The 23,849-nt window shown below is 44.8% G+C and overlaps 1 protein-coding gene and 1 long non-coding RNA gene across 3 annotated transcripts in view; one reads left to right on the forward strand and one right to left on the reverse strand.

The window, feature by feature from the left end:
* Positions 1–580: 580 nt before the first annotated feature.
* Positions 581–23,380, reverse strand: LOC113901566. The gene is made up of 2 exons (XR_003513478.1): positions 23,154–23,380; positions 581–779 (listed from the first exon to the last, which is right to left on the reverse strand). It is a non-coding gene; the product is annotated as an uncharacterized LOC113901566 (long non-coding RNA).
* A 71-nt stretch (positions 23,381–23,451) lies between these two features.
* NOL10 (nucleolar protein 10) overlaps positions 23,452–23,849 on the forward strand; it is a 90,018-nt gene continuing 89,620 nt past the window's right edge. Inside the window, exon 1 of one of the 2 annotated variants that reach the window (XM_027556086.1) lies at positions 23,452–23,637. In XM_027556086.1, the coding sequence (XP_027411887.1) occupies positions 23,572–23,637 (66 nt within the window). In that variant the 5' untranslated portion in view covers positions 23,452–23,571. The remainder of the gene's footprint in view (positions 23,638–23,849) is intronic. The other variant, XM_027556087.1, reaches the window with a different exon arrangement.

Below are 23,849 nucleotides of genomic sequence, written 5' to 3' on the forward strand. Positions count from 1 at the left end.
GCCTGAAGAATCCCAGGGATGGGGGAGCCTAGTGGGCTGCCGTCTATGGGGTCACACGGAGTCGGACAAGACTGAAGTGACTTAGCAGTAGCAGCAGCTCTGTAGCCCACCAGACTCCTCTGTTCATGGAATTTTCCAAGCAAGACTACTGGAGTGGGTTGCCATTCTCCTTTCCAGGGGATCTTCCCAATCCAGGGATGGAGCCCACGTCTCTTTCATCTCCTGCACTGACAGGTGGATTCTTTACCATTGAGCTACCAGAAGTTCAATAAAAATGGAAATAAAAATGGCCTGTGTGTGTGTGTGTGTGCGTTAGTCACTCAGTCATGTCTGACTCTTTGTGGCTTCATGGACTGTAGCCCACCAGGCTCCTCTGTCCATGGGATTCTCCAGGCAAGAATACTGGAGTGGGTTGCCATTCCCTTCTCCAGGGGATCTTCCCAACCCAGGGATCGAACCTGGGTCGCAGGCATTGCAGGCATGTTCTTTACCGTTTGAGCCATGAGGGAAGCCCAAAAATGGCCTGGCCAAATATTCAAATGTTTAGATGTGGAAATAAATAAACATCTGTTGCAACCCAAAAGGACTTTCCTAGCTTTATTACAACCTTTGAAAAACATGAAGTGAATGTTTTCTTGTGTTCCATTCTGTTCTTCATTCCTTCATTTCAGTAGCTTCCTAATAGCCAATCCAAAGCATATCTTACATGTTCTACTCTGTAGCACAGGGAACTCTATTCAGTCCTCAGTCCTCTGTAATGGCCTATATGGGAAAAGAATCTAAAAGAAAAGAGTGGGTATATGTATTAATATAACTGATTCAATTTGCTGTACACCTGAAATGAATGCAACGTTGTAAATCAACTATACTCAAATAAAAATTTTAAAAATAAATAAATTAAAATATATCTTATATCTGCCTACTTGTCTTCTTTCTTTTGATTCTTCTACGTCATTATCATCTTTACTCTCATCTCCTGTAGCAGATGGAATAGTGTTCTCCCCACTAGAAATACACATCCACCCTGAATCTCAGGTGCAGAAGTTTCGTGCTCGCTCAGTCATGTCCAACTCTTTGTGACCCCATGGACTGTAGCTGTCAACTCTTCTGTCTATGGGATGGACACTATTTAGGAAAAGGGTCTTTGCAGATATAATTAGTTAAGGATGTTGGGATGACATCATACTGGATTTATCATAAGAGACAACACAGAGACACATGGGCAAGAAGACATGCAGATAGAGGCAGAGACTGGAATATTTCACCCCCAAACAGGCCACTTTGGCATATTGATTACTTTGAATGAAAGGCACTTGAGACACATCAGGGGCAAGAAGGACACTGATCTTGCTCTTTTTCCTGAAAGCAGGAGATAAAGCTCCCGTATGAAAGTGTCCTCCTTGATCCAGGGGGAAGAAAGACTTTCTTATCACTAGAGATGGGTGGGGTTGGGGGTGGGGCTGGGGGGAGCTGGGAGCTAAGATCTGTACCAACATCCTTGTTAAACTAACCCTTATCTTCCAAGGTTACTTCTTCACCATTTACTACCCCTCAACATAAGCCCCTTTGTGTTCTCCATTTGTCACAGATTCCTTGTGTGCTTGTCTGAAAGATGTAAAAGCTTCCTGCTCTTGTTTTTAAAAATTGTGTGCTTTTCTCCTGTTAATTTGTTCTGTGTCAGTTTAATTCTTAGGCCCAGCCGGAGACCCAAATACGACTGAAGAGAGTTTTCCCCTCTTACAATTCTACTTTAAGTTTATGACCATGAACCCAAGTTGAGCCCCTATGTGATGCCACTTCACACTCAGCAAGAGACCTATAATTTAAAAAGGAAAACAAGTGCTGATGAGGATATGAGAGGAGTTGGGGCCGTCATACACTGTTGGTGGCAATAAAAAATGGCTCAGCCACCTTGGAAAACGGTTTGGTAGTTTCTTAAATGTTAAACACATTTACCGGATGACCCAGCAACTTCACTCCCAGGTATACAGTGAAGAAATTCAAACTACATACGCACAAAAACTTGGACAAAAATGTGAACAGCATCAGTCATAATACCCCAAAACAATTCAAATGTCTATCGACTGATGAACAGGTAAATAAAATGTGGCATATCCACACAATGGAATATTATTTGGCAATGAAAATGAGCAAGGGTGGGGAGTTCCCTGGTGGACTAGGGGTTGGGATTCTGGGCTTTCATTGTTGTGGCCAGGGTTCAGTCCCAGGTCAGGGAACTGATAACCAGGCAAAAAACAAACAGAAAGGAGTGGGGCGCTGATACTCGCTTCAATATGGATGAACCTTGACAACACTGAAGCCAGTCACTGAAGACCATAAATTGTCATGATTCACTTTAGGTGAAATATCCAAAATAGGCCAATTCATTGAGGCAGAAAGCAGATGAGTAGTTGTGTAGGGTTTGGGGGAAAGCAAGGGGGTGGGGAAGAGTTAGAGGAAAATGGAAAGCGGCTGCTAAGAGTTTCTCTGAGGGATGACGCAAAGGTGAGATTGAGTGTGGCGATGATTGCACAACTGTGTAAAAACAGAATTGTAATTTAATGCGTGAATTGTATGCTATGTGAAATATTTCTCAATAAAGCTGTTAAAATATAGAAACCAACCATGGTTTCTAAATGGTAAACATACCATTTACCAAAAAAGTAACCGAAAACAAACAAGGCCGCTCAAGCGTGACCTGCCAGTGAAACCTTTCTAAATCCTTGTTTGGATTCCCACTCGTTCCTCTCTCAGGGTTTTCAGAACCGTGGCCCGAGAGCCTGCTATCTGTTTGTCTGTCCTCATCGCAGCCTTCACTCTTGTCCGCATCTCCACCTTCACAAGGACGGCTGCCAGTAAAGGTCTGTGTAATGAGTGAATTCTCATAATCACCTTGATACATTCTGTAACAGAACAAACAGATAGCTAATAGTTTGATCAATAAATATTCATAGCCGTGAACCTTGGCTTCATCAGCATCTGATAAACATTGCAGAACCTGAGGTTCTGAGAAGCACGCTGTGCTTAATAATCTCAGAGGTCGAGTATGTCAGATTCCCAGAGTGCTTGAACTGTTTTGATCTCAGCACTGTGCAGCCAACATTTTGCTGGGTTGCTGGAGCAAGTTGCTGGGTTCATGGCTGGAGTGGGAATGCCCCAGCCCAGGTGCTTCCATCCCCTCTCCGGCCTTCAGTCTGCAGCCAGCTCTGGAGATGATTTAGTGCATCCAGACCCTATATCTGAGTCACCAAGACTGGCACTGTGAGCTCTTCTTCCCGAACTGATCCTGGAGACCTGCGCCTGGCCAGCAGGTGACAGTGATGGAGGAAGTGGCTGGTCCTGTCCTCCTCATCCTGGCATTCCACTGAGAGCCTGCGGCCGGCCCCTTGGCTGGGCCTGTGGGGAGGACGGCGTAGGCGTTCCTCTGGTTCTACAGAGGAGGCTCCTGCCTGGCAGTTTTTAAAGGGAGGTTGTCAAGGTCCCTTTGACCATCTTCTCTCTCCATAGGTTTATCTGGTGACAGTGACACCGGGATGGTATCCATTTGGAAAATGAGCACTGGGCTCCTAAGGAGTTTTGAATAAGAATGTCACAGAGGAATGAGGGTCCCCAACACGCAACAGCCGTGAGGAGCAGCATGAATTTTCCGCAAGTCTCTGTGTTTTGGAAACCTGCTGAAGAGTCAACCAGATTGATGAAGCAACACACAAAGCAGGACTTGCCAGATGTTAGTGAGACTGGCTGCTGAAATCCCTTGGGAGACTGCCATGGGTCTGGGTTGGGAGATGACCCTGAGCCACATGCCTGAGTTTGGGAGGCCCTTGGGGACCTTCATGTCTTCGGCCAGCCCATCTCATCCCACCTTGGGCACTTGCTGCTTCTCTGTGCCTTGCTCTCCTCACTCCCCACCTGCCCGGGGTACTCCAGGTCCTCCCCCTGATCCCAGAGCCTGGAGGCAACTTGGCGACATCTTCCAGGACAAACACACTGGCTGCGTGTCAACCTGCCTCCTTCGTGCTGATACCCCACCTCGAGGACACCTGGGGAGGGGAAACCAGTGCGGCCAGACCAGAGGCCTCTGTGTGTGTGGAGAAGCCCCTGTGGCGAAAGCTCCAGCAGGGCAACGCCCTTTCCTCCTCCCAGGAAGGGATGGGGAAAGCAGAGACGCGTGGTCCTTGGAGATGGTGGAGTAGGTCAGGGAAAGACCCCTGTCTGCCTGGTTGCCTGTGAAGGCAAAGCAAATTGACAGTGAGTATTTCCTGAATGAATGAATGAAGATGAATGAGTGAAATATCATCATCTAGCCCCTCCCCCCCTCCTCCGTGAGGACCCAAGCATCTGACTTTGGTATGGTGGTTCTCTTCAGCTCGAGTGGGGTGGCTTGAGTGTCCCATGGACAATGTCCATCCCCGGCCTCCAAAGCTCCTCCACTCCAAGGACCTTCCATCTGTCTTTTCAGCTGCCCACTCCTGTAGCCGCACCCTGCGCCTTGTCATCACCTGAAACTACCCCACCCCGGAAAGCTTAAATACCAGTATCCCACTCTCATACCCAGCTCCCACTGCACTGCCCTCAGAGCGCCCACACACACACACACGTACACACCTCTGCCTTCCCCTGCTTGGTCACCTCCTCCAAATGTGGCTTCTTTTCATACCAGGTAAACGGTCTGAACTGCCTTCTCATCAGCACCTCTGATGCTCTTACGTCCTGCCCTTCCCGTGAATCCACCTCACCTCATTTCAGCAAAACCCTTGGTGCTCAGTGTCCCCCCACCCCCCGGGCAGCCCAGCAGTGCCCGAGAGGCGCCCCCATGCTGCCCGGCTCCACACGTGGGCTCCTTGTCCGGTTGTCCCTTCCCTCCGTCACTCACCCATCCGTTCTTTCAACAGATATGCACTCAGCGCTGACTGCAGGCCAGGACTGTTCAAGGTGCCAGGGACTGAGTGGTGAAAGCTAGTTCTGGTCCTGCTCTCATAGACCTCCCTGCTCGTGGGGGACACGGTAAATTGACCCAAGACCATTGTGGTGACTCAGCCAGGTCTGCCTTGCTGCTCGGCTGCAGTCTCTCCTGGAGGCTTTGCAGCCTTCATTCTGAAGATGACCTCATCCCCCACTCCCCAGGAAAGTGATACCCTCAGATGTTAATGTTGCTTCTAATTCTGCCAGTCTATGGATTTACCATCTTATGTAGTCCTTCACCCCATTGCTGCCTTGTTTTTCTTGTTTAGAGGATGTGACAGGTCCCCCTCTTTGAGGCTGGCACCCCTTCCCCGGCTCATCACCAAAGTCTCCCCCATCTCCTCTGTCAGTTATCTCCTAGCTGTCTTTCAGCATCCAGCACACCGTCATTCTACGATTCTTCCCCTCAGCGTGCAAACTCAGCCTTCTTTCTTTCTGGATTGTTGTTTTAATTGTTGGCCGTGCCTTGCAGCTTGTAGGATCTTAGTTACCTGACTGGGGATTGAACCCGGGTCACCATGGTGAGTGTTGAATCTGAACCTCTGAACCACCAGGGAATTCCCTTAATCATCATCTCTCTTTAAACCTCCTTCCTTGGTCCTTGAGCCCTACTCCACTGCCCCCTCGCCCACCCCGGGTCTCTCTCCTTCATTCTAAATGTCCAGTGCTGTGTTCACATCCCGACCGCCAGGCACACCTGTGTTCCCCTGCCTGCGGAGGACCTACTGTGTGTACAAGCCTGTGCTCATGGCTAGGGGAACCACAGGGGACACAGGCCCTGGCCTCAGGCAGCTTCCATTCTAGTGTGGAAAGCAGGTCAGATGCAATTAAACAGATAAATAAGAATAAGAAATTCACATTTTTTTTTTAAGTTCTTACAAAGAAGATCAAAAGGGGGAATGAGACTGAGAGTAGCTGGGAAAACCCACTTCAAATAGGGTTCTCCCTGGAGAAGTGACAGGGCCTTGAAAGTTTAGAGTGGCCCAGATTCATGAGGGATGGAGACAGGAAGAGCCGCACCTGGTAGGAGAAATCTCCCAGCTGAGTGTGTGTAGGTGGGCTCTGTTCCCTCTGCAGGCCGCCCCCATCTGGCTCTGTCCTCACCACTTCCTCAAACACAATCCTCCTCTCATTTTTCAGCCCAGGGAACGGGTGTGGTCATGTTTATTAGTGCTCCCCTACCTAGGTTGTTGTTCTGTCACCAAGTCATATCCGACCTTTTGTGACCCGATGGAGTACAGCACGCCAGGCTCCCCTATCCTTCACCATCCCCCAAAGTTTGCTCAAATTCATGTCCATTGACTCAGTGGTGCCATCCAACCATCTCACCCTCTGTCACCCTCTTCTCCTCCTGCTTTCAATCTTTCCCAACATCAGGATCTTTTCCGGTGAGTCAGCTCTTTGCATCAGGTGGCCAAAGTATTGGACAGCTTTAGCCTCAGTCCTCCCAACGAATAGTCAGGGTTGATTCCCTTTGGGATTGACTGGTTTGATCTCCTTGCTGTCCATGGGGCGCTCAAGAGTCTTCTCTAGCACCACAAATCGTTTAACACTCTCCTCTGGAATCACCCCTTCTTGGGACTTGCATGAGTCCATTGTCTTATGTGGTCACTCAGGCTCCTTCCTGTGTGTCTTTTCTCTGACCTCCCTTTATTTTTGTTGTCTCCATTCATTACCCACTGCTCTCTTGAGCTACACTGGAGGTTCATGGCTTTTGAGGGCTCACAGAACCCTTTGATCCTCTGTTGATCTCTCCTCCCAGGAAAAATATGTGTATATTACCTGTACATAGGTTTCTTTTCATATGATATCATCCAGGGGTTTGCGGGTCCACCTAGACTCTTGGATTCCAGATTAAGAAGCCTTATCTATACACTTTCCCAGAGTTATTTCATCCACTTCCACAGGAACTACTTGTTCTTCATAACTTTTAAAAATTCAAGTGTAGTGGAGAGGAAGGGATGAGTAGATAGAATACAGAGGATTTTTAAGATAGTGAAACTACTTTGTATTATATAATATTTTTGTAACATCTAATGGGAAAACTGAAATTTAAATTTGAGCCAACCCAATGCTATTACTCCAGTACTCTTGCCTGGAAAATCCCATGGATGGAGGAGCCTTGGTAGGCTACAGTCCATGGAGTCGCTGAGGGTTGGACACGACTGAGCGACTTCACTTTCACTTTTCACTTTCATGCATTGGAGAAGGAAATGGCAACCCACTCCAGTGTTCTTGCCTGGAGAATCCCAGGGCCCGGGGAGCCTGGTGGGAGGCTATCTATGGGGTTGCACAGAGTCGGACACGACTGAAGTGACTTAGCAGCAAGGCTATTACAATGATGAATACATGTCATTATACATTTTTGTCCAAACCCATAGAATACCAAGAATGAAACCTAATAGAAACTACAAACTTTGGGTGGTAATGAAAATCAGATGACAATATAAATTGGGATCTGTTTCTGGACCCTGTCTTCTTTTCCATGATATATTTGTTGATTCTTCCTTCAGAAGCACACCATCTTGATTACGGTGACTTTATAGTAGGCCTTTAAATAGTCTCTAACTTTGTGGTTTTTTAAAAGTGTTTTGAAAATAATTTTTGTACGACTACACATTTTAGAATCAGCTTGTTAATTTCTACCAAAAAAAAAAAAAAAAAAAAGCCTGCTGATGTTTTGCATTGAATCTACAGATTAGGGTGGTGAGAATGAACATCTTCTCATTTATTTATCTCCCCAACCTTCCACCCCTCCCCCACCACCAGGACCTGCTCTTGTGTTATCTACCATCATCCCTGACCCTGAAACTGGGAGGCACCTTTAACCTTGCCCTCTCCCTTAGCCCTAACGACAATCATGAAGGTCTGCTGATTTTTCTCTTTGTCTCTAGTGGTACCATGTGCAGGCCTTCCTCATTACTCACTCAGATAATTGCAATCACTGCTTAATAGCTGGACCCAGCAAATATAACTCACATATCAGCCTGAGAGGCTGCTTTTGCAAATCTGACCCCACCCATCTAGCTTGACACCCATTAGCTCAGGGTGAATTTCCAGTTGGCTTAACTTGACATATACCAGTTCACTATCTGGCTCTTTTGTACCTTCTTGGCAGCATTTCCCAATATCCACTGCCCCTTCCTTTTCCTGAAAGCCTCCCTACCCCCTGAATGAGTTGGGGCCCCTTGTTGATGCACCCATCATGCCCGGTACATGGGACTGGGCACATAAGGCAGGGTCTCTTGCTCAAAAATTGTTAAGAATTTCAAGATACAACAGCAGAGTTTTAAACCAGGTGTGAGTGAGGCTCTTGTGAGCACAGGGCTCTTCATGACTGTACTGGGCCTTTGCATATCCCATGCTTGTCAGTGTCTCTGTTTCTATGGAGCAGGAAGCCCTAGAGCTCTGAAGAGCCCGGGCAGGTCATCTGTGAAGTGAGTTGCTTTTTTCCAAAACCAGTGGCTTTTGTTCCTTTGTGATCACTTTGATTGCTCTTAGATCAGAGAACATTGGCTACTATTATAGTCTAGCTGCTTAATTCTGACAACTGAGTCAACAAATAATTACGTTTGATGAGGCCAGCTGTGATCAGGGTATTTCGAGATGAAATGAGTTTGCCTGTGGTTTCGTCATCAGCCAGTGACCCCACTGCAAAGGTGGGGATGGTGATAAACCTTCAGGCACAGAAGTCACCAGTTTTGGGGTAGTATAACCAGCCTGTGCTCATTCTCAGTAAACATCTGTTCTTATGCAAAGGATTCTACACATGAAACTCAGGTTTTCCAGGTGCCTCGGTGGTAATGAATCCGCCTGCCAATGTAGGAGGTGGGTTCGATCCCTGGGTTGGGAAAATCCCCTGGAGAAGGAAATGGCAACAGACTCCAACATTCTTGCCTGAAAAATCCCATGGATAGAGGAGCCTGGCTGGCTACAGTCCATGGGATCACAAAAGAAACAGACATGACTTAGTGACTAAACAACAAATACATTAAACTTTCCAAAAAAGCTCCTTTAAATAGACTGGAAATGCATGCCTATGTGTATCTAATGTTATTTACACAAAGTGTAAGTGTGTGATTGAAGGGGGAAATGTGCAGCGAGGTAGCATCCCACAGTCTGGGGCAAAGTATGGGGTGCTTGCTGTGATCTGCTTTGTTCTCAGGTCCTAGTGAGAGTCTTCACGGTCAAGTATAAGAAGCCTTCTAGTCTGACTTACTGCTACTTCCCCTGGCTTAGTTTCTCCTGCTCTGGACGCCTTTTCAGCATGGATTGTGCTCTATGCAGTCTTTTATCTCTAATACGCATGAGGTCTGGAAATAGGTCCAGTAAATGGCTAATGAATGGAACATAAAGGGAGGAAAAAAAGAGGGAAAGAATCAGAGGGGAGATTTCAGGGTTGGATTATATTATCTTGTGGAAATAAGATAACTTATATTACCCCCTACCACCACCACCTAGAGCAGACAATAAAGCAAAACACAGCCTTACTTAATCTAAAGTTCAGCTTAAGTTTGTCCATAATGTAGGTAATAACTCATTTCGGTTTAAGATAGCTAAATGCCCATATATGTAATACAAATGAAAACAAAAAAATTTAAAAACTAGCAGAAACAATAATAGATTTATATCGATAACATTTATGAAAGTTGTTTTCTTAATAACATGTATGTAACTTTGACTTTTTAAATTTAGTTGTTCATTTATTTATTCAACAGACATGGACTGTTTATTATGTGTCTACCTAGGGAACAGATTTCCATGATCAAACATTCTATAATTCACCATCATCCATTTGTGGATTTAACATACTTAAAAAGGAAATCTTTTTAACAGTAAAAATATTAAGTCTATTCCTCTCTCTCTCTTTCTTGACCAAGCTATATAAAATGGACAAAAAGCATAACACAAGGCCATGTGAAAAAGCAGGGCAGCACCAATGTGCAAACTGCATGTGCATTCCAGAAAACTTGAACATTATCTCGTAATATTGACTCTGGAATCTGTGTGCCAATTCAGCCCACAGAGAAAGACTTACATGGTAGTATCTTATTTTCATATAATAATGTCATCTGCAAAGCATTTTCATAGGTGTAATGTCACTTCAAATATGCCTTCTAGAACCCAACAACCTGAAGCAGACATATTGACAAATACCTGAACACATAGTAGTAACTCAAAAGCTACATTTTTTTTTTGGCTGCACGGGGTCTTCACTGCTGCACATGGGTTTTCTCTAGTTGTGGTGAGTGGGGGCTACTCTCCTGTTGAGGAGCTCGGGCTCTAGAGCATGCAGGTTTCAGTAGCTGTGGCACGTGGGCTTTAGTTGCCCCGCACCATGTGGAATCTTCCCAGACCAGGCATCAAACTCTTGTCCCTTGCACTGGCAGGTGGATTCTTAACCACTGGACCACCAGGAACATCCCTCAATAGATATTTGCTGAATGAGTATATGAGTGAATATGGTTACAGGACACATAATCAAGAGCAAAGTATTAAAAGAATACAAACATTTTATAGGTAAGTCCTAAAGGCATTTCAATCTGAATACACGTGTACTTAATTTAGTTTCTCAAATCCTCGCTGTATCTCAGGAGGGATTCTCTTCTTCTCTGGGTGGGAAAGACAACCTGTCCATGCCGATTGTGATGACAGTGATGGTGATGGTGACGACCATACAAGCTGCACACGGTTAGGCAGAATTCCCGGATGACCCAATGTCCTTCACCTTTGCATAATTCCCTCCTCTGTAAATATTATGTTACATCACATGACAAAAAGGTTTTGCAGATGTAATTAAGGTTACTAATCAATTGATCTTAAGATAGGGCTCACCCACTCACATGAGTCCTTCTCTGTTGGATGCAGAGGGGAAGTCTGAGACCTGCTTTGGCTGGCTTGAAAGACTACAAGTGTCTATTCCACGAGTTGCCCGTGGCGGGAGGGGCAGCTGAGGTCACAGGGGAAGAACCTGTGATCAGCTTCTGGGAGCTAGGAGTGGCCCCTGGCTGACAGCCAGCAAGGAAATAATAAGGGATCTCAGTTCTACAACTGCAGAACACTGAATTCTGCCAAAAGCAAGAATGATCTGGGAAGCCGCTTTCTCCCCAGAGCCTCCAGACCAGCCAGACTGGATGACACCATGGTTTCTGCCAGAGAACCAGCCATGCCATACTAGTCTTCTGGCAGACAGAGCTGTGGGTCAATATTGATACTGTTTTAAGCCACTACAGCCCCTGGAGAAGGGAATAGCTACCCACTCCAGCCTTCTGGCCTGGAGAATTCCATGGACAAAGGAGCCTGGCAGGCTACAGCCTATGGAGTCACAAAAAGTCGGACATGACTGAGCAAATTTCACTTCACTTTAAGCCACTACGTTTGTGGTAATTTCCTATTAGCAACAGAAAACCAATCCAGTTGTTGATGATATTTTTAAGGTGTGGGAAATTCCTGTGCAGTTTACGGGGAAGCCCGAGCGATGATTTAGAGAAACAGGGAAATAGGTGGGCTTGGCACCCTGGGCTGGGCAAGGTGTGGCCAGCCACCAGGAACTTCAGTATTCTGAAACGGGGTCTGACAGGCGGGAAGAAGACCATGCCATCAGCAAGAGCCTGAAAGACAGAGCATTATCTTTGGGAATCACTTAGAATAACATCGTCCTCTTTCATTCAACAAATTTATATTTGTTCTATTCTCAGTGTTGCATGTAATTACATATATGTATACCAGTCAGATGGATAAGGTCCCTGTTCTCAAGGGGCTTCCATGCTAGTGAGCATGGAGGAACCAGAGGATAAAAAAACTTTTATCAGTGTCTGAGAGCAAAGTCATTCCAGGTAATAAATGCAAGAAAGACAATGAAGCACATGAATGTGAAGGAGGCAGCCAGGTAGGGGTGGGACTGCTGGGGTCGAAGAAGGCATCCGGGGGTGGGGAGGGACATTTCAAATGAGATCCAGATGGTGCAAAGTGGCAAGATGGTAAGGTCAGAGCATTCTGGACAGAGAGAACAGCAAGTGCAAAAACCCTGAGGTCAGAAAAGCAAGTAAATAATGTGGCCAAGTCACTGGAGAGAAGGAGGTAGGCTGAAGACAGGCGGTGGAGGATCGCATCGGCATCAGGGAGGAGCTGGGATTTAAATGTGTGTGCACTGGGTTCTAAGAAGGAGAAGGGAATCATCTGATGTGGTGTTTCTAAAAGGTTGTTCTCAGGGCTAAGAGTCCAGGTAGGAGTGAGAGCAGGGAGGCCAGGGGTGAGAGGCATCAAGAGTTCTCGTTCTTGGGCCTCCCTGGTAGCCCAGTGGTAAAGAATCCACCTACCAATATGGGAGACACGGGTTCAATCCCTGATCGGGGAAGACCCCGCACACCTCAGAGCAACTAAGCTCGTGCAGCAACTACTAAAGCCCTTGCACCCTAGAGCCTGTGCTCCACAAGAGGAGTCATTGAAAAAAAAAAAGCATGCATACCACAACTAGAGAGTTGCCCCTGCTCAACGCAACTAGAGAAAAGCTCACGCAGCAGCAAAGACCCAGCCCAGCCACAAATCAATAAAAATAAATTTTTTTAAAGTATTCTGGTCCTAGCAGGATGACTCTCAATATCGGCCAATTCTTAAAAGACAAGCAGGCAAGCAAATAAAACACTTTTATTCTGAAGTAATTTGAGGTGAATTTAACTCAGATGACCATTTTATCTACTACTGTGGGCAGGAATCCCTTAGAAGAAATGGAGTAGCCATCATAGTCAACAAAAGAGTCTGAAATGCAGTACTTGGATGCAATCTCAAAAACCAAGAATGATCTCTGTTCGTTTCCAAGGCAAACCATTCAATATCATGGTAATCCAAGTCTATGCCCCGACCAGTAACGCTGAAGAAGCTGAACAGTTCTATGCAGACCTACAAGACCTTTTAGAACACCCAAAAAAGATGTCGTTTTCATTATAGGGGACTGGAGTGCAAAAGTAGGAAGTCAAGAAACATCTGGAGTAACAGACAAATTTTGCCTTGGAGTACAGAATGAAGCAGGGCAAAGGCTAATAGAGTTCTGCCAAGAGAACGCACTGGTCGTAGCAAACACCCTCTTCCAACAACACAAGAGAAGACTTTACACATGGACATCACCAGATGGCCAACACCAAAATCAGACTGATTATATTCTTTGTAGCCAAAGATGGAGAAGCGCTCTACAGTCAGCAAAAACAAGACTGGGAGCTGACTGTGGCTTGGATCATGAACTGCTTATTGCCAAATTCAGACTGAAATTGAAGAAAGTGGAGAAAACCACTAGACCATTCAGGTATGACCTAAATCAAATCCCTTATGACTATACAGTGGAAGTGAGAAATAGATTTAAGGGACTAGATCTGATAGACAGAGTGCCTGATGAACTATGGACGGAGGTGTGTGACATTGTACAGGAGACAGGGATCAAGACCATCCCTATAGAAAAGAAATGCAAAAAAGCAAAATGGCTGTCTGGGGAGGCCTTACAAATAGCTGTGAAAAGAAGGGAAGCAAAAAGCAAAGGAGAAAAGGAAAGATATACCCATTTGAGTGCAGAGTTCCAAAGAATAGCAAGGAGAGATAAGAAAGCCTTCTTCAGTGATCAATGCAAAGAGATAGAGGAAAACAACAGAATGGGAAAGACTAGAGATCTCTTCAAGAAAATTAGAGATACCAAGAGAACATTTCATGCAAAGATGGGCTCAATAAAGGGCAGAAATGGTATGGACCTAACAGAAGCAGAAGATATTAAGAAGAGGTGGCAAGAATACACAGAAAAAGTGTACAAAAAAGATCTTCACGACCCAGATAATCACGATGGTGTGATCACTGACCTAGAGCCAGACATCCTGGAATGTGAAGTCAAGTGGGCCTTAGAAAGCATCACTATGAACAAAGCTAGTGGAGGTGATGAAATTCCAGTTGGGCTATTTCAAATCCTGAAAGATGACGCTGTGAAAGTGCTGCCCTCAATATGCCAGCAAATTTGGAAAACTCAGCAGTGGCCACAGGACTGGAAGAGGTCAGTTTTCATTCCAATCCCAAAGAAAGGCAATGCCAAAAAATGCTCAAACTACCTCACAATTGCATTCATCTGACATACTGGTAGAGTAATGCTCAAAATTCTCCAAGCCAGGCTTCAGCAATAAGTGAACCGTGAACTTCCAGATGTTCAAGCTGGTTTTAGAAAAGGCAGAGTAACCAGAGATCAAATTGCCAACATCCCCTGGATCATCAAAAAAGCAAGAGAGTTCCAGAAAAACATCTATTTCTGCTTTATTGACTCTGCCAAAGCCTTTCACTGTGTGGATTACAATAAACTGGAAACTTCTGAAAGAGATGGGAATACCAGACCACCTGACCTGCCTCTTGAGAAACCTATATGCAGGTCAGGAAGCAATAGTTAGAACTGGACATGGAACAACAGACTGGTTCCAAATCGGGAAAGGAGCACATCAAGGCTGTATACTGTCACCCTGCTTTTTTAACTTCTATGCAGAGTACATCATGAAAAACGCTAGACTGGATGAAGCACAAGCTGGAATCAAGATTGCCGGGAGAAATATCAATGACCTCAGATATGCAGATGACACCACTCTTATGGCAGAAGAAGAACTAAAGAGCCTCTTGCTGAAAGTCAAAGAGAAGAGTGAAAATGTTGGCTTAAAGCTCAACATTCAGAAAACGAAGATCATGGCATCTGGTCCCATCACTTCATGGGAAATAGATGGGGAAACAGTGGCTGACTATTTTTTGGGGCTCCAAAATCACTGCAGATGGTGATTGCCACCATGAAATTAAAAGACGCATACTCCTTGGAAGGAAAGTTATGACCAACCTAGATAGCATATTCAAAAGCAGAGACATTATTTTGCCAACAAACTTCCATCTAGTCAAGGCTATGGTTTTTCCAGTGGTCATGTATGGATGTGAGAGTTGGACTATAAAGAAAACTGAGGGCTGAAGAATTGATGCTTTTGAACTGTGGTGTTAGAGAAGACTCTTGAGAGTTCCTTGGATGGCAAGGAGGTTCAACCAGTCCATCCTAAAGGAGATCAGTCCTGAGTGTTCATTGGAAGGACTGATGTTGAAGCTGAAACTCCAATACTTCGGCCACCTGATGTGAAGAGCTGACTCATTTGAAAAGACCCTGATGCTGGGAAAGATTGAGGGCAGCAGTAGGGGACAGAGGATGAGATGGTTGGATGGCATCCCCGATTCGATGGACATGAGTTTCAGTAAACTCTGGGAATTGGTGATGGACAGGGATGCCTGGCGTGCTGTGGTCCATGGGGGTCTCAAAGAGTCGGACACGACTGTGCGACTGAACTGAAGACATTAACGTTGGTGCAGTTTTTATTAAGTAAACTACATACTGCATTCACATTTTACCAGTTTTTTCACTAAAGTCATCTGTCTGTTCCAAGATCGAATCCAGGACACTGTCATGTTGCATTTAGGACTTAATTCTTTCTAGTGTTTTATTTAAGGATGCACAAATGTAAACCCAGCTGTAAGTTTATTAGGCTTTTAGCTCTTGTATTACTGTACACCAAAACAAACTCATAAGTTATTTTCATGCAAAACTGAAAAAAAAATTAAAACCAATATAACTCAAATTAATTTACTATGATGATTATTTTTTTAAACGAAAATCAATTGTTGCTTTGCTAAATGAGTATGCAGCACTGCTACGGCCTGAGGGCTTTCACATTCTCTGTCCCTACCCTATTTACTTCTTCCCACCACTGTTATCTATTTGGTCAACTGCAAAACCTTATTTCACACAGCAAGCCATGACATATTGGGTTTTCAGTAGGCTCAGACTCGCCCCTACTCTATTTTTTCACACTATCGCCTCTCCTTCCAACCACTGAACTGAGATAATAAAAGCAGTAGCAGGTGGACCCAGTGAACTGTAAACTTAAACACAAACCTGGTGATGGTACGAGCAGTAGTACTTTTCAGAAGATGCCAATCAGAGAATTAGATATGCTTACATCAACTGTTTAAAAGGTTATTGTTGAAATAGAAAAAAAAAAAAAAAAACACCACCCGAGATGCTATTTTACAAATACATCTGTAAGCCCTAGTTTAAGAAAACACTGCAGTGATGTTACACATAATGTATGATGAGAATCTAGATTATTTAAAGCCTCCTGGAGATGAAGGAGATTGAGTGGGAGTTACTGAGGTACATGGGGAGGGGGTGGAAGTAGTCAGAAGAGCAGGTGCAAAGACTTGAAGGAGGCGTGAGAGAAGGTCTCGCATTTTTCTACTTTTTATTGGAGTTTAGCTGCTTTGCAGTGTTAATTTCTACTGTATGACAAAGCAAATCGGCTACCAGTTCAGTTCAGTTCAGTCGCTCAGTTGTGTCCGACTCTTTGCAACCCCATGGACTGCAGCACGCCGGGCCTCCCTGTCCATCACCAACTCCCGGAGTTTACTCAAACTCATCTCCATTGAGTCAGTGATGCCATTGAATCGGCTATACATATACATATATTCCGCCCTTTTTGGATTTCCCTCCCTTTTAGGTCACCAGAGAGCCATGAGTAAAGTTCCCTGTGCTATACAGTAGGCTCTAGTTAGCTGTCTATTTTATCCATCATATCAATAGTGTACGTGTGTCAGTCCCATTCGGGGGTCTCATATTTTTCAAGCTGTATGTATTTCAGCCCGGAGAGTCTAGGGAGTGAGGGTGCAGATAAGAGAGGTGCTGGGGAGGGGCCAGCACCAGGTGCGGTGGCTGGGCAAGTCAGAAGGGGGCAGCCAGGTTGTTCATATGTGTTCTTCTAGGTTTGCGGAGAACTAAAAAGTTTTGAGGTGGAGTGTTAACGTGATTGGGTTTGCCTATTAGAGACATGACTTTGTCTCCTGTGAGAGTCAGATTTGAGGCACGAAGATCAGAACAAAAAGATTTTGTTGGGCCAGGTGGGAGAGGATGAGATTTGATCTCGTCTCACAGTGAGAACACAGAAGAATGAAATCGACATCTGAAAGGTAGAATCAAAAGGATTTGGGTATGAATGGGCTGTGGAAGTAAGGAATTGGGAGAGGGATCTTGAAGGCTGCTTGAAGGTTTCTGGAATGGCAACTAATAACACAGCATTTAAGGTTATTTAGAGTCTACAACTTGATTTTTTTTTCTTAAACTGTTTTTAATGTTTTGGTTCCCCAGCATTAATAATAACAACTAGAGCATAGGGCTTACTACGTCAGGAAGTGTTCTAAGCGCCCCATATATATTTTATTGACTCTAAAAGCTCATTAACTATAAGATGCACCATTATCCCATGTACTATTAGAAGAAAAATTACTGTCAATTAAATATGCTTGACACACAAGACACATCCTGATTTCAAAGTAATAGATATCCTGGACTCAATGATTTATGGCATGCACTCATTTTATCTTTATGTCAAGCCCTCTGAGGTAGATTCTATAATTATCCTCATTGTTCAAATGAGGAAAACAGAGGCAGAGAGATTACAAAACTTGTTCTCTCCAGTCTCTATCCAGGTAGTCAGTGGTAGGGCCAGAATTTGGATCCAGGCAGTCTGGCTTTAAAGTCTGTGCTCTTAGCTCCAAGGATAGGTATTGAATAAAGCACTACATTCAAGTTCATCCCACTCTAATGACTGATATTTGTGTTAGAGATGAAACTAGAAACACCTGAGAAGCAGCACCTGCTTTGTAGTTCCACCCTATAAAACACTGGATTGAACCCTCAGGCCAGTGACTGCGGGGAGGGCACCATCCTGGCACGGAGGACCGAGAACACCTTGTTCTATCTGGCAGAAAGCACTGCATTCCTTCAAGTGTGTTTCCTGACTCTAAGCTATGACATTTCTTGTTGGAGAGACAAGGTGTATAACTGGGCATGTTTGAAACAACCATCATCTGTCAGAGAGCTGTGCTGTTTTCAATATTCCAAAGGCCAAAAGGTAGGTAACAAATAACTAGGACTTTGGGTCAGGTTGAGGAATGATCAATTGATACATTTTTAAATCAAGAAATCTTTACGAGAGTGTGCTATGTGCCAGGCACTGGGGTAGGCCCAGGAAATCCAGAGATAAATTAAGCCCCAGACTTGTCATCACATCTAGATGGAAGGGGTGGTCAGACAAGTACATTACAACCCACAGAGGTAATTGTCATGGACTGACTTCAAATCTTTCAAAGTAATCCAAGGATGAGGAAATGGTGAGGGTGTAGCTGAAACATGATGGTTCATGTGTGAATTGTTGACACTGGGTTTTACATATATGAGTTCAATACACTATTATACTTCTAAATACATAAAACAAAATCTCTATGATAAATGAGGTAGAAAGAAAACAGGGTGAAGAACACGTTCAAAAGGACTCTACACCACATGGAAAAAACCTAAGGGTTCATCAACAGATAAATTGTGTGTGTGTGTATGTCCATCAACACATACAGTAGAATACCATGCAGTCATAAAAAGAATGAAACCTTGCCATTGGCAGCAACTTGGAAGAACTTGGGGGGCATTAATGCTAAGTGAAATAAATCAGTCAGAGAAAGATAAATACGTATGATGTTGCCTATATATGTATTATGTTTATTCTAAAAACTACAGCAAACTAGCTGTAACAAAAGAAGCAGAGAGAGAGAACAAACTACTGGGTATCAGTTATGGGGGACAATAAAGGGGTGGGGGAGTGGGAGGCGCAAACCACTGGGTGTAAGACAGGCACAAGGATGCATTTAAAACATGGGGAATATAACCAATATTTTGTAATAACTGCAAACTACAAACAATTATAAAAGTCAGTATTTCATAGTAACCTTTAAAAATTTAGAAATTAGTTTTTTAATTTTTAAAAAGGAGCCCATCCCAAGTTTAAAGAAAGGAAGTTTTATGGGCTTTATTTTTTAAAAAATGACATTTTAATTAGCCTTGAGAGATTGTGACTTAAAAGGAAAACAGTGCCTGAAGGAAACTGCCAAGAATAGGCATCTAGCATAGCATGCCATCCACATTGATTATTTATTATTTGTAGGATTTTGTGTATTTTGGTAATAAAAATCTACTAAAAAAAGGCATTTATTCAGTACAGTGAAAGCATAGGAGAATGAGAAAAATATTCTACTCCAAGAATTCCTAAGTCCTCAGATCTAGGCAACAGTAAAGGCAGGTCTCTAAGTAACTGGATGATCAGCAGAGAAGGTTGTGAACCTTCTGAAAATGATACGTAAGTGAGGGGGTGTGACTGTCAATACTGCCACACACCCATCTCATAAGATATCACGTTCAAATCCACTTCATTCCTGATCACTTTTCCTCTTTTTTTCTTAGGACTTTTTTTTTTTTAATATCCTTATTTAGTGGAATTGCCAGGAAGGAAAAAAATCTTTCTCTACCCTTCTAGGTTCCTTTGGCTGGTTTAAGAATTAAATTGACATAAGACAGACTAATATGAGAAAAATCAAATAAAAGTGTACTAACATGAAACCACTACACCATTCAGGTATGACCTAAATCAAATCCCTTATGATTACACAGTGGAAGTGAGAAATAGATTTAAGGGCCTAGATCTGATAGACTGAATGCCTGATGAACTATGGACGGAGGTTCATGTCCAGTTCTAACTGTTGCTTCCTGACCTGCATATAGGTTTCTCAAGAGGCAGGTCAGGTGGTCTGGTATTCCCATCTCTTGAAGAATTTTCCACAGTTTATTGTGATCCACACAGTCAAAGGCTTTGGCATAGTCAATAAAGCAGAAATAGATGTTTTTCTGGAACTCTCTTGCTTTTTCCATGATCCAGCGGATGTTGGCAATTTGACATTTTACAGGAGACAGGGATCAAGACCATCCCCATGGAAAAGAAATGCAAAAAAGCAAAATGGCTGTCTGAGGAGGCCTTACAAATAGCTGTGAAAAGAGACGTGAAAAGGAGATATAAGCATCTGAATGCAGAGTTCCAAAGAATAGCAAGGAGAGATAAGAAAGCCTTCCTCAGCGATCAATGCAAAGAGATAGAGGAAAACAACAGAATGGGAAAGACTAGAGATCTCTTCAAGAAAATTAGAGATACCACGGGAACATTTCATGCAAAGATGGGCTCAATAAAGGACAGAAATGGCATGGAACTAACAGAAGCACAAGATATTAAGAAGAGATGGCAAGAATACACAGAAGAACTGTACAAAATAGATCTTCACGACCCAGATAATCACGATGGTGTGATCACTCACCTAGGGCCAGACATCCTGGAATGTGAAGTCAAGTGGGCCTTAGAAAGCATCACTGCGAACAAAGCTAGTGGAGGTGATGGAATTCCAGTTGAGCTATTTAAAATCCTGAAAGATGATGCTGTGAAAGTGCTGCACTCAATATGCCAGCAAATTTGGAAAACTCAGCAGTGGCCACAGGACTGGAAAAGGTCAGTTTTCATTCCAATCCCAAAGAAAGGCAATGCCAAACAATGCTCAAATTATCGCACAATTGCACTCATCTCACACGCTAGTAAAGTAATGCTCAAAATTCTCCAAGCCAGGCTTCGGCAGTATGTGAACCATGAACTTCCAGATGTTCAAGCTGGTTTTAGAAAAGGCAGAGGAACCAGAGATCAAATTGCCAACATCCGCTGGATAATGGAAAAAGCAAGAGAGTTCCAGAAAAACATCTATTTCTGCTTTATTGACTATGCCAAAGCCTTTGACTATGTGGATCACAATAAACTGTGGAAAATTCTGAAAGAGATGGGAATACCAGATCACCTGACCTGCCTCTTGAGAAACCTATATGCAGGTCAGGAAGCAACAGTTAGAACTGGACATGGAACAACAGACTGGTTCCAAATAGGAAAAGGAGCACGTCAAGGCTGTATATTGTCACCCTGCTTACTTAACTTATATGTAGAGTACATCATGAGAAACGCTGGGCTGGAAGAAACACAAGCTGGAATCAAGATTGCCGGGAGAAATCTCAATAACCTCAGATATGTAGATGACACCACTCTTATGGCAGAAAGTGAAGAGGAACTAAAGAGCCTCTTGATGAAAGTGAAAGAGGAGAGTGAAAAAGTTGGTTTAAAGCTCAACATTCAGAAAACTAGGATCATGGCATCTGGTCCCATCACGTCATGGCAAATAGATGGGGAAATAGTGGAAACAGCATCAGATTATATTTTGGGGGGCTCTAAAATCACTGCAGATGATGACTGCAGCCATGAAATTAAAAGACGCTTACTCCTTGGAAGGAAAGTTATGACCAACCTAGATAGCATATTCAAAGGCAGAGACGTTACTTGCCAACAAAGGTCCGTCTAGTCAAGGCTATGGTTTTTCCAGTAGTCATGTATGGATGTGAGAGTTGGACTGTGAAGAAAGCTGAGCGCCAAAGAATTGATGCTTTTGAACTGTGGTGTTGGAGAAGACTTCTGAGAGTCCCTTGGACGACAAGGAGATCCAACCAGTCCATTCTAAAGGAGATCAGTCCTGGTTGTTCTTTGGAGGGAATGATGCTAAAGCTGAAACTACAGTACGTTGGCCATCTCATGTAAAGAGTTGACTCATTGAAAAAGACTCTGATGCTGGGAGGGATTAGGGGCAGGAGGAGAAGGGGATGACAGAGGATGAGATGGCTGGATGGCATCACCGACTTGATGGAGGTGAGTATGGGTGAACTCCGGGAGTTGATGATGGACAGGGAGGCCTGGCATGCTGCAATTCATGGGGTTGCAAGGAGTCGGACACGACTGAGCAACTGAACTGAACTGAACATGAATACAACGCAGGAAAACAGTCGAAACCCTCACCTTAAATACCATCATTGCTGTTGCTGCTTAGTTGCTAAGTCCTGTCCAATTCTTTGGGACTCAATGGACTGTAACACACCAGGCTCCTCTGTCCATGGAATTTTCCAGGCAAGAATACTGCTTGTTGTTGTTCAGTCACTAAGTCGTGTCTGACTCTCTGTGACCCCATGGACTGCAACACACCAGATCTCCCTGTCCTTCACTATCTCCCAGAGTTTGCTCAAATTCATGTCCACTGAGTCGGTGATGCCATTCAACCATTCCATCCCTGTCACCTCCTTCTTCTCCTGCAAGAATAGTATGAAAAGGCCAAAAGAACACTGGAGTGGGTTGCCATTTCCTACTCCAGAGGATCTTCTGACCTAGGGACTGAACCCAAGTCTCCTGCATTGGCAGGTGGATTCTTTACCACTGAGCCATGTGGGGAGTCCAAATACCATCTTTAGCTAAAGACAAAAATTGTTTTGCACGCTGGTTTGAGACTTCAAAGGCCAGGAAGGCAACTGACATGGAGATAAAAAGCAAATGTTTGGTAAACAAATAAATGCTTGCTGGGTTCCTCAGAGACAATAGGACACGGAGAAGAATTTTAACAGACTTTGGTAGGTTCCCTCTTGTCCACCACACCTAGTTCATACTATAGTTATCTCTGGTGACAGCTCCCTTCCTAGAACAGGTCCTCTGGCTACATTCTGCTAGACAGAGAAGGGGAAGGTCAAGTCTCTTTCAATGTCTTTTGGACTGTGACTGTTTTCAGATGGAAATAATGCACATGCAAAAGAGACATGTTGGGGTGGTGAATTTTACTCTTCTATGGATGAATGCCAAATCCAGATGAAGGGACTTTCCTGGTCCCTACGGTGGATAGGAATCCGCTTGCCAATGCAGGATTCCATCCGGGTCTGGGAAGATCCCACATGCTGCTAAGCAGCTAAGTCCACCTGTTGGCCGCATCCACTGAGCCTGCAAGCCCAGACTTCACAAGAGAAGACACCGCAGGGACATCAAGCATCGCAGTGAAGCCCAAGCATCACTAAAGAGCGCCACCCCGACCCAACGCCCATAAGTAGAGAAATCACATGCAGCAAAGAAGACCGATTGCAACCAATTGATAAATACTTAAAAAAAAATCCAGATAAAAAAAATCACTTAATTATTAAATTTTCATCTTTGGCCACTCCATGCAACACCCGGGACCTTCGTTTCCCGAGCAGGGACTGAACCCCTACCACCTCTAGAGGAAGCCCAGGATCGTCGGGGCAGTCCCCCCCCAATTTTTCTTTTTTAAATACATCTCCAAAAGCATTTATTTCTATGGGAAGATTGCAGAAACACCGGTGAGAACGGAATTTTACTTTCACTCCGCATTTGCTCACAGGTCTCCTTCTCTACCTGGCTTCACTGACTGGGAGCCACTCGCCCCATTCCCGAAGGCTTCCAGTCAGCCCGGCCAGCCACGCCCTCCGGGGTACCTCGACGCCTCGGCCCGGGCAGCGACCCTAAGAGCTTCCTGCGTCTCCCTGCCGTGAGGAGGGAGAGCGATTTCGGCCCTCCCCATCTTCACATGGCTCCCAGGACGCTGCCATCTCTCCGAAATCCTCACCGGATCCTCTCCCCTAATTCCGTCACTTCCGGAATCGGCCATTTCCCACCCCCCGCCCCAACTTCCCCGGCACCCGGAAGTGCGTAATCACCCAGCGCCGGCGCTGGCCGGTGCTCCGGGAGGCTGTCTTAAGTTTCTCATGCTCGCTTGCTCCGCGTGGAGAGGGTCCCGGACAGGAACGGGGATTGTTCCCTCCTCGGCGCCGCCATGCAGGTCTCCAGCCTCAACGAGGTGAAGCTTTACAGTCTAAGCTGTGGCAAGTCCCTTCCCGAGGTGAGTCAGGTCGGGTCCTCCTCCTCGCGGATGCCCCTCTCTCCTCCGCTCCGTCCCTGGCAGTTTCTGCTGGCCCCGGGCCGGCCCCGGGCCGGGGGAGGCTCAGAGGCGAGGGATGGTACCTGGGGAAGCTGATCGGTGCTGGGAGACGACGACCGCGCTGTTAGCGCGCCAGAAATTGGGCCTCGGGGTAATCAGGATGGATGAGTTTT

The sequence above is a fragment of the Bos indicus x Bos taurus genome, chromosome 11 (genome assembly GCF_003369695.1).
Source record: "Bos indicus x Bos taurus breed Angus x Brahman F1 hybrid chromosome 11, Bos_hybrid_MaternalHap_v2.0, whole genome shotgun sequence".
In the NCBI taxonomy this organism is placed as follows: Eukaryota; Metazoa; Chordata; class Mammalia; order Artiodactyla; family Bovidae; genus Bos; species Bos indicus x Bos taurus.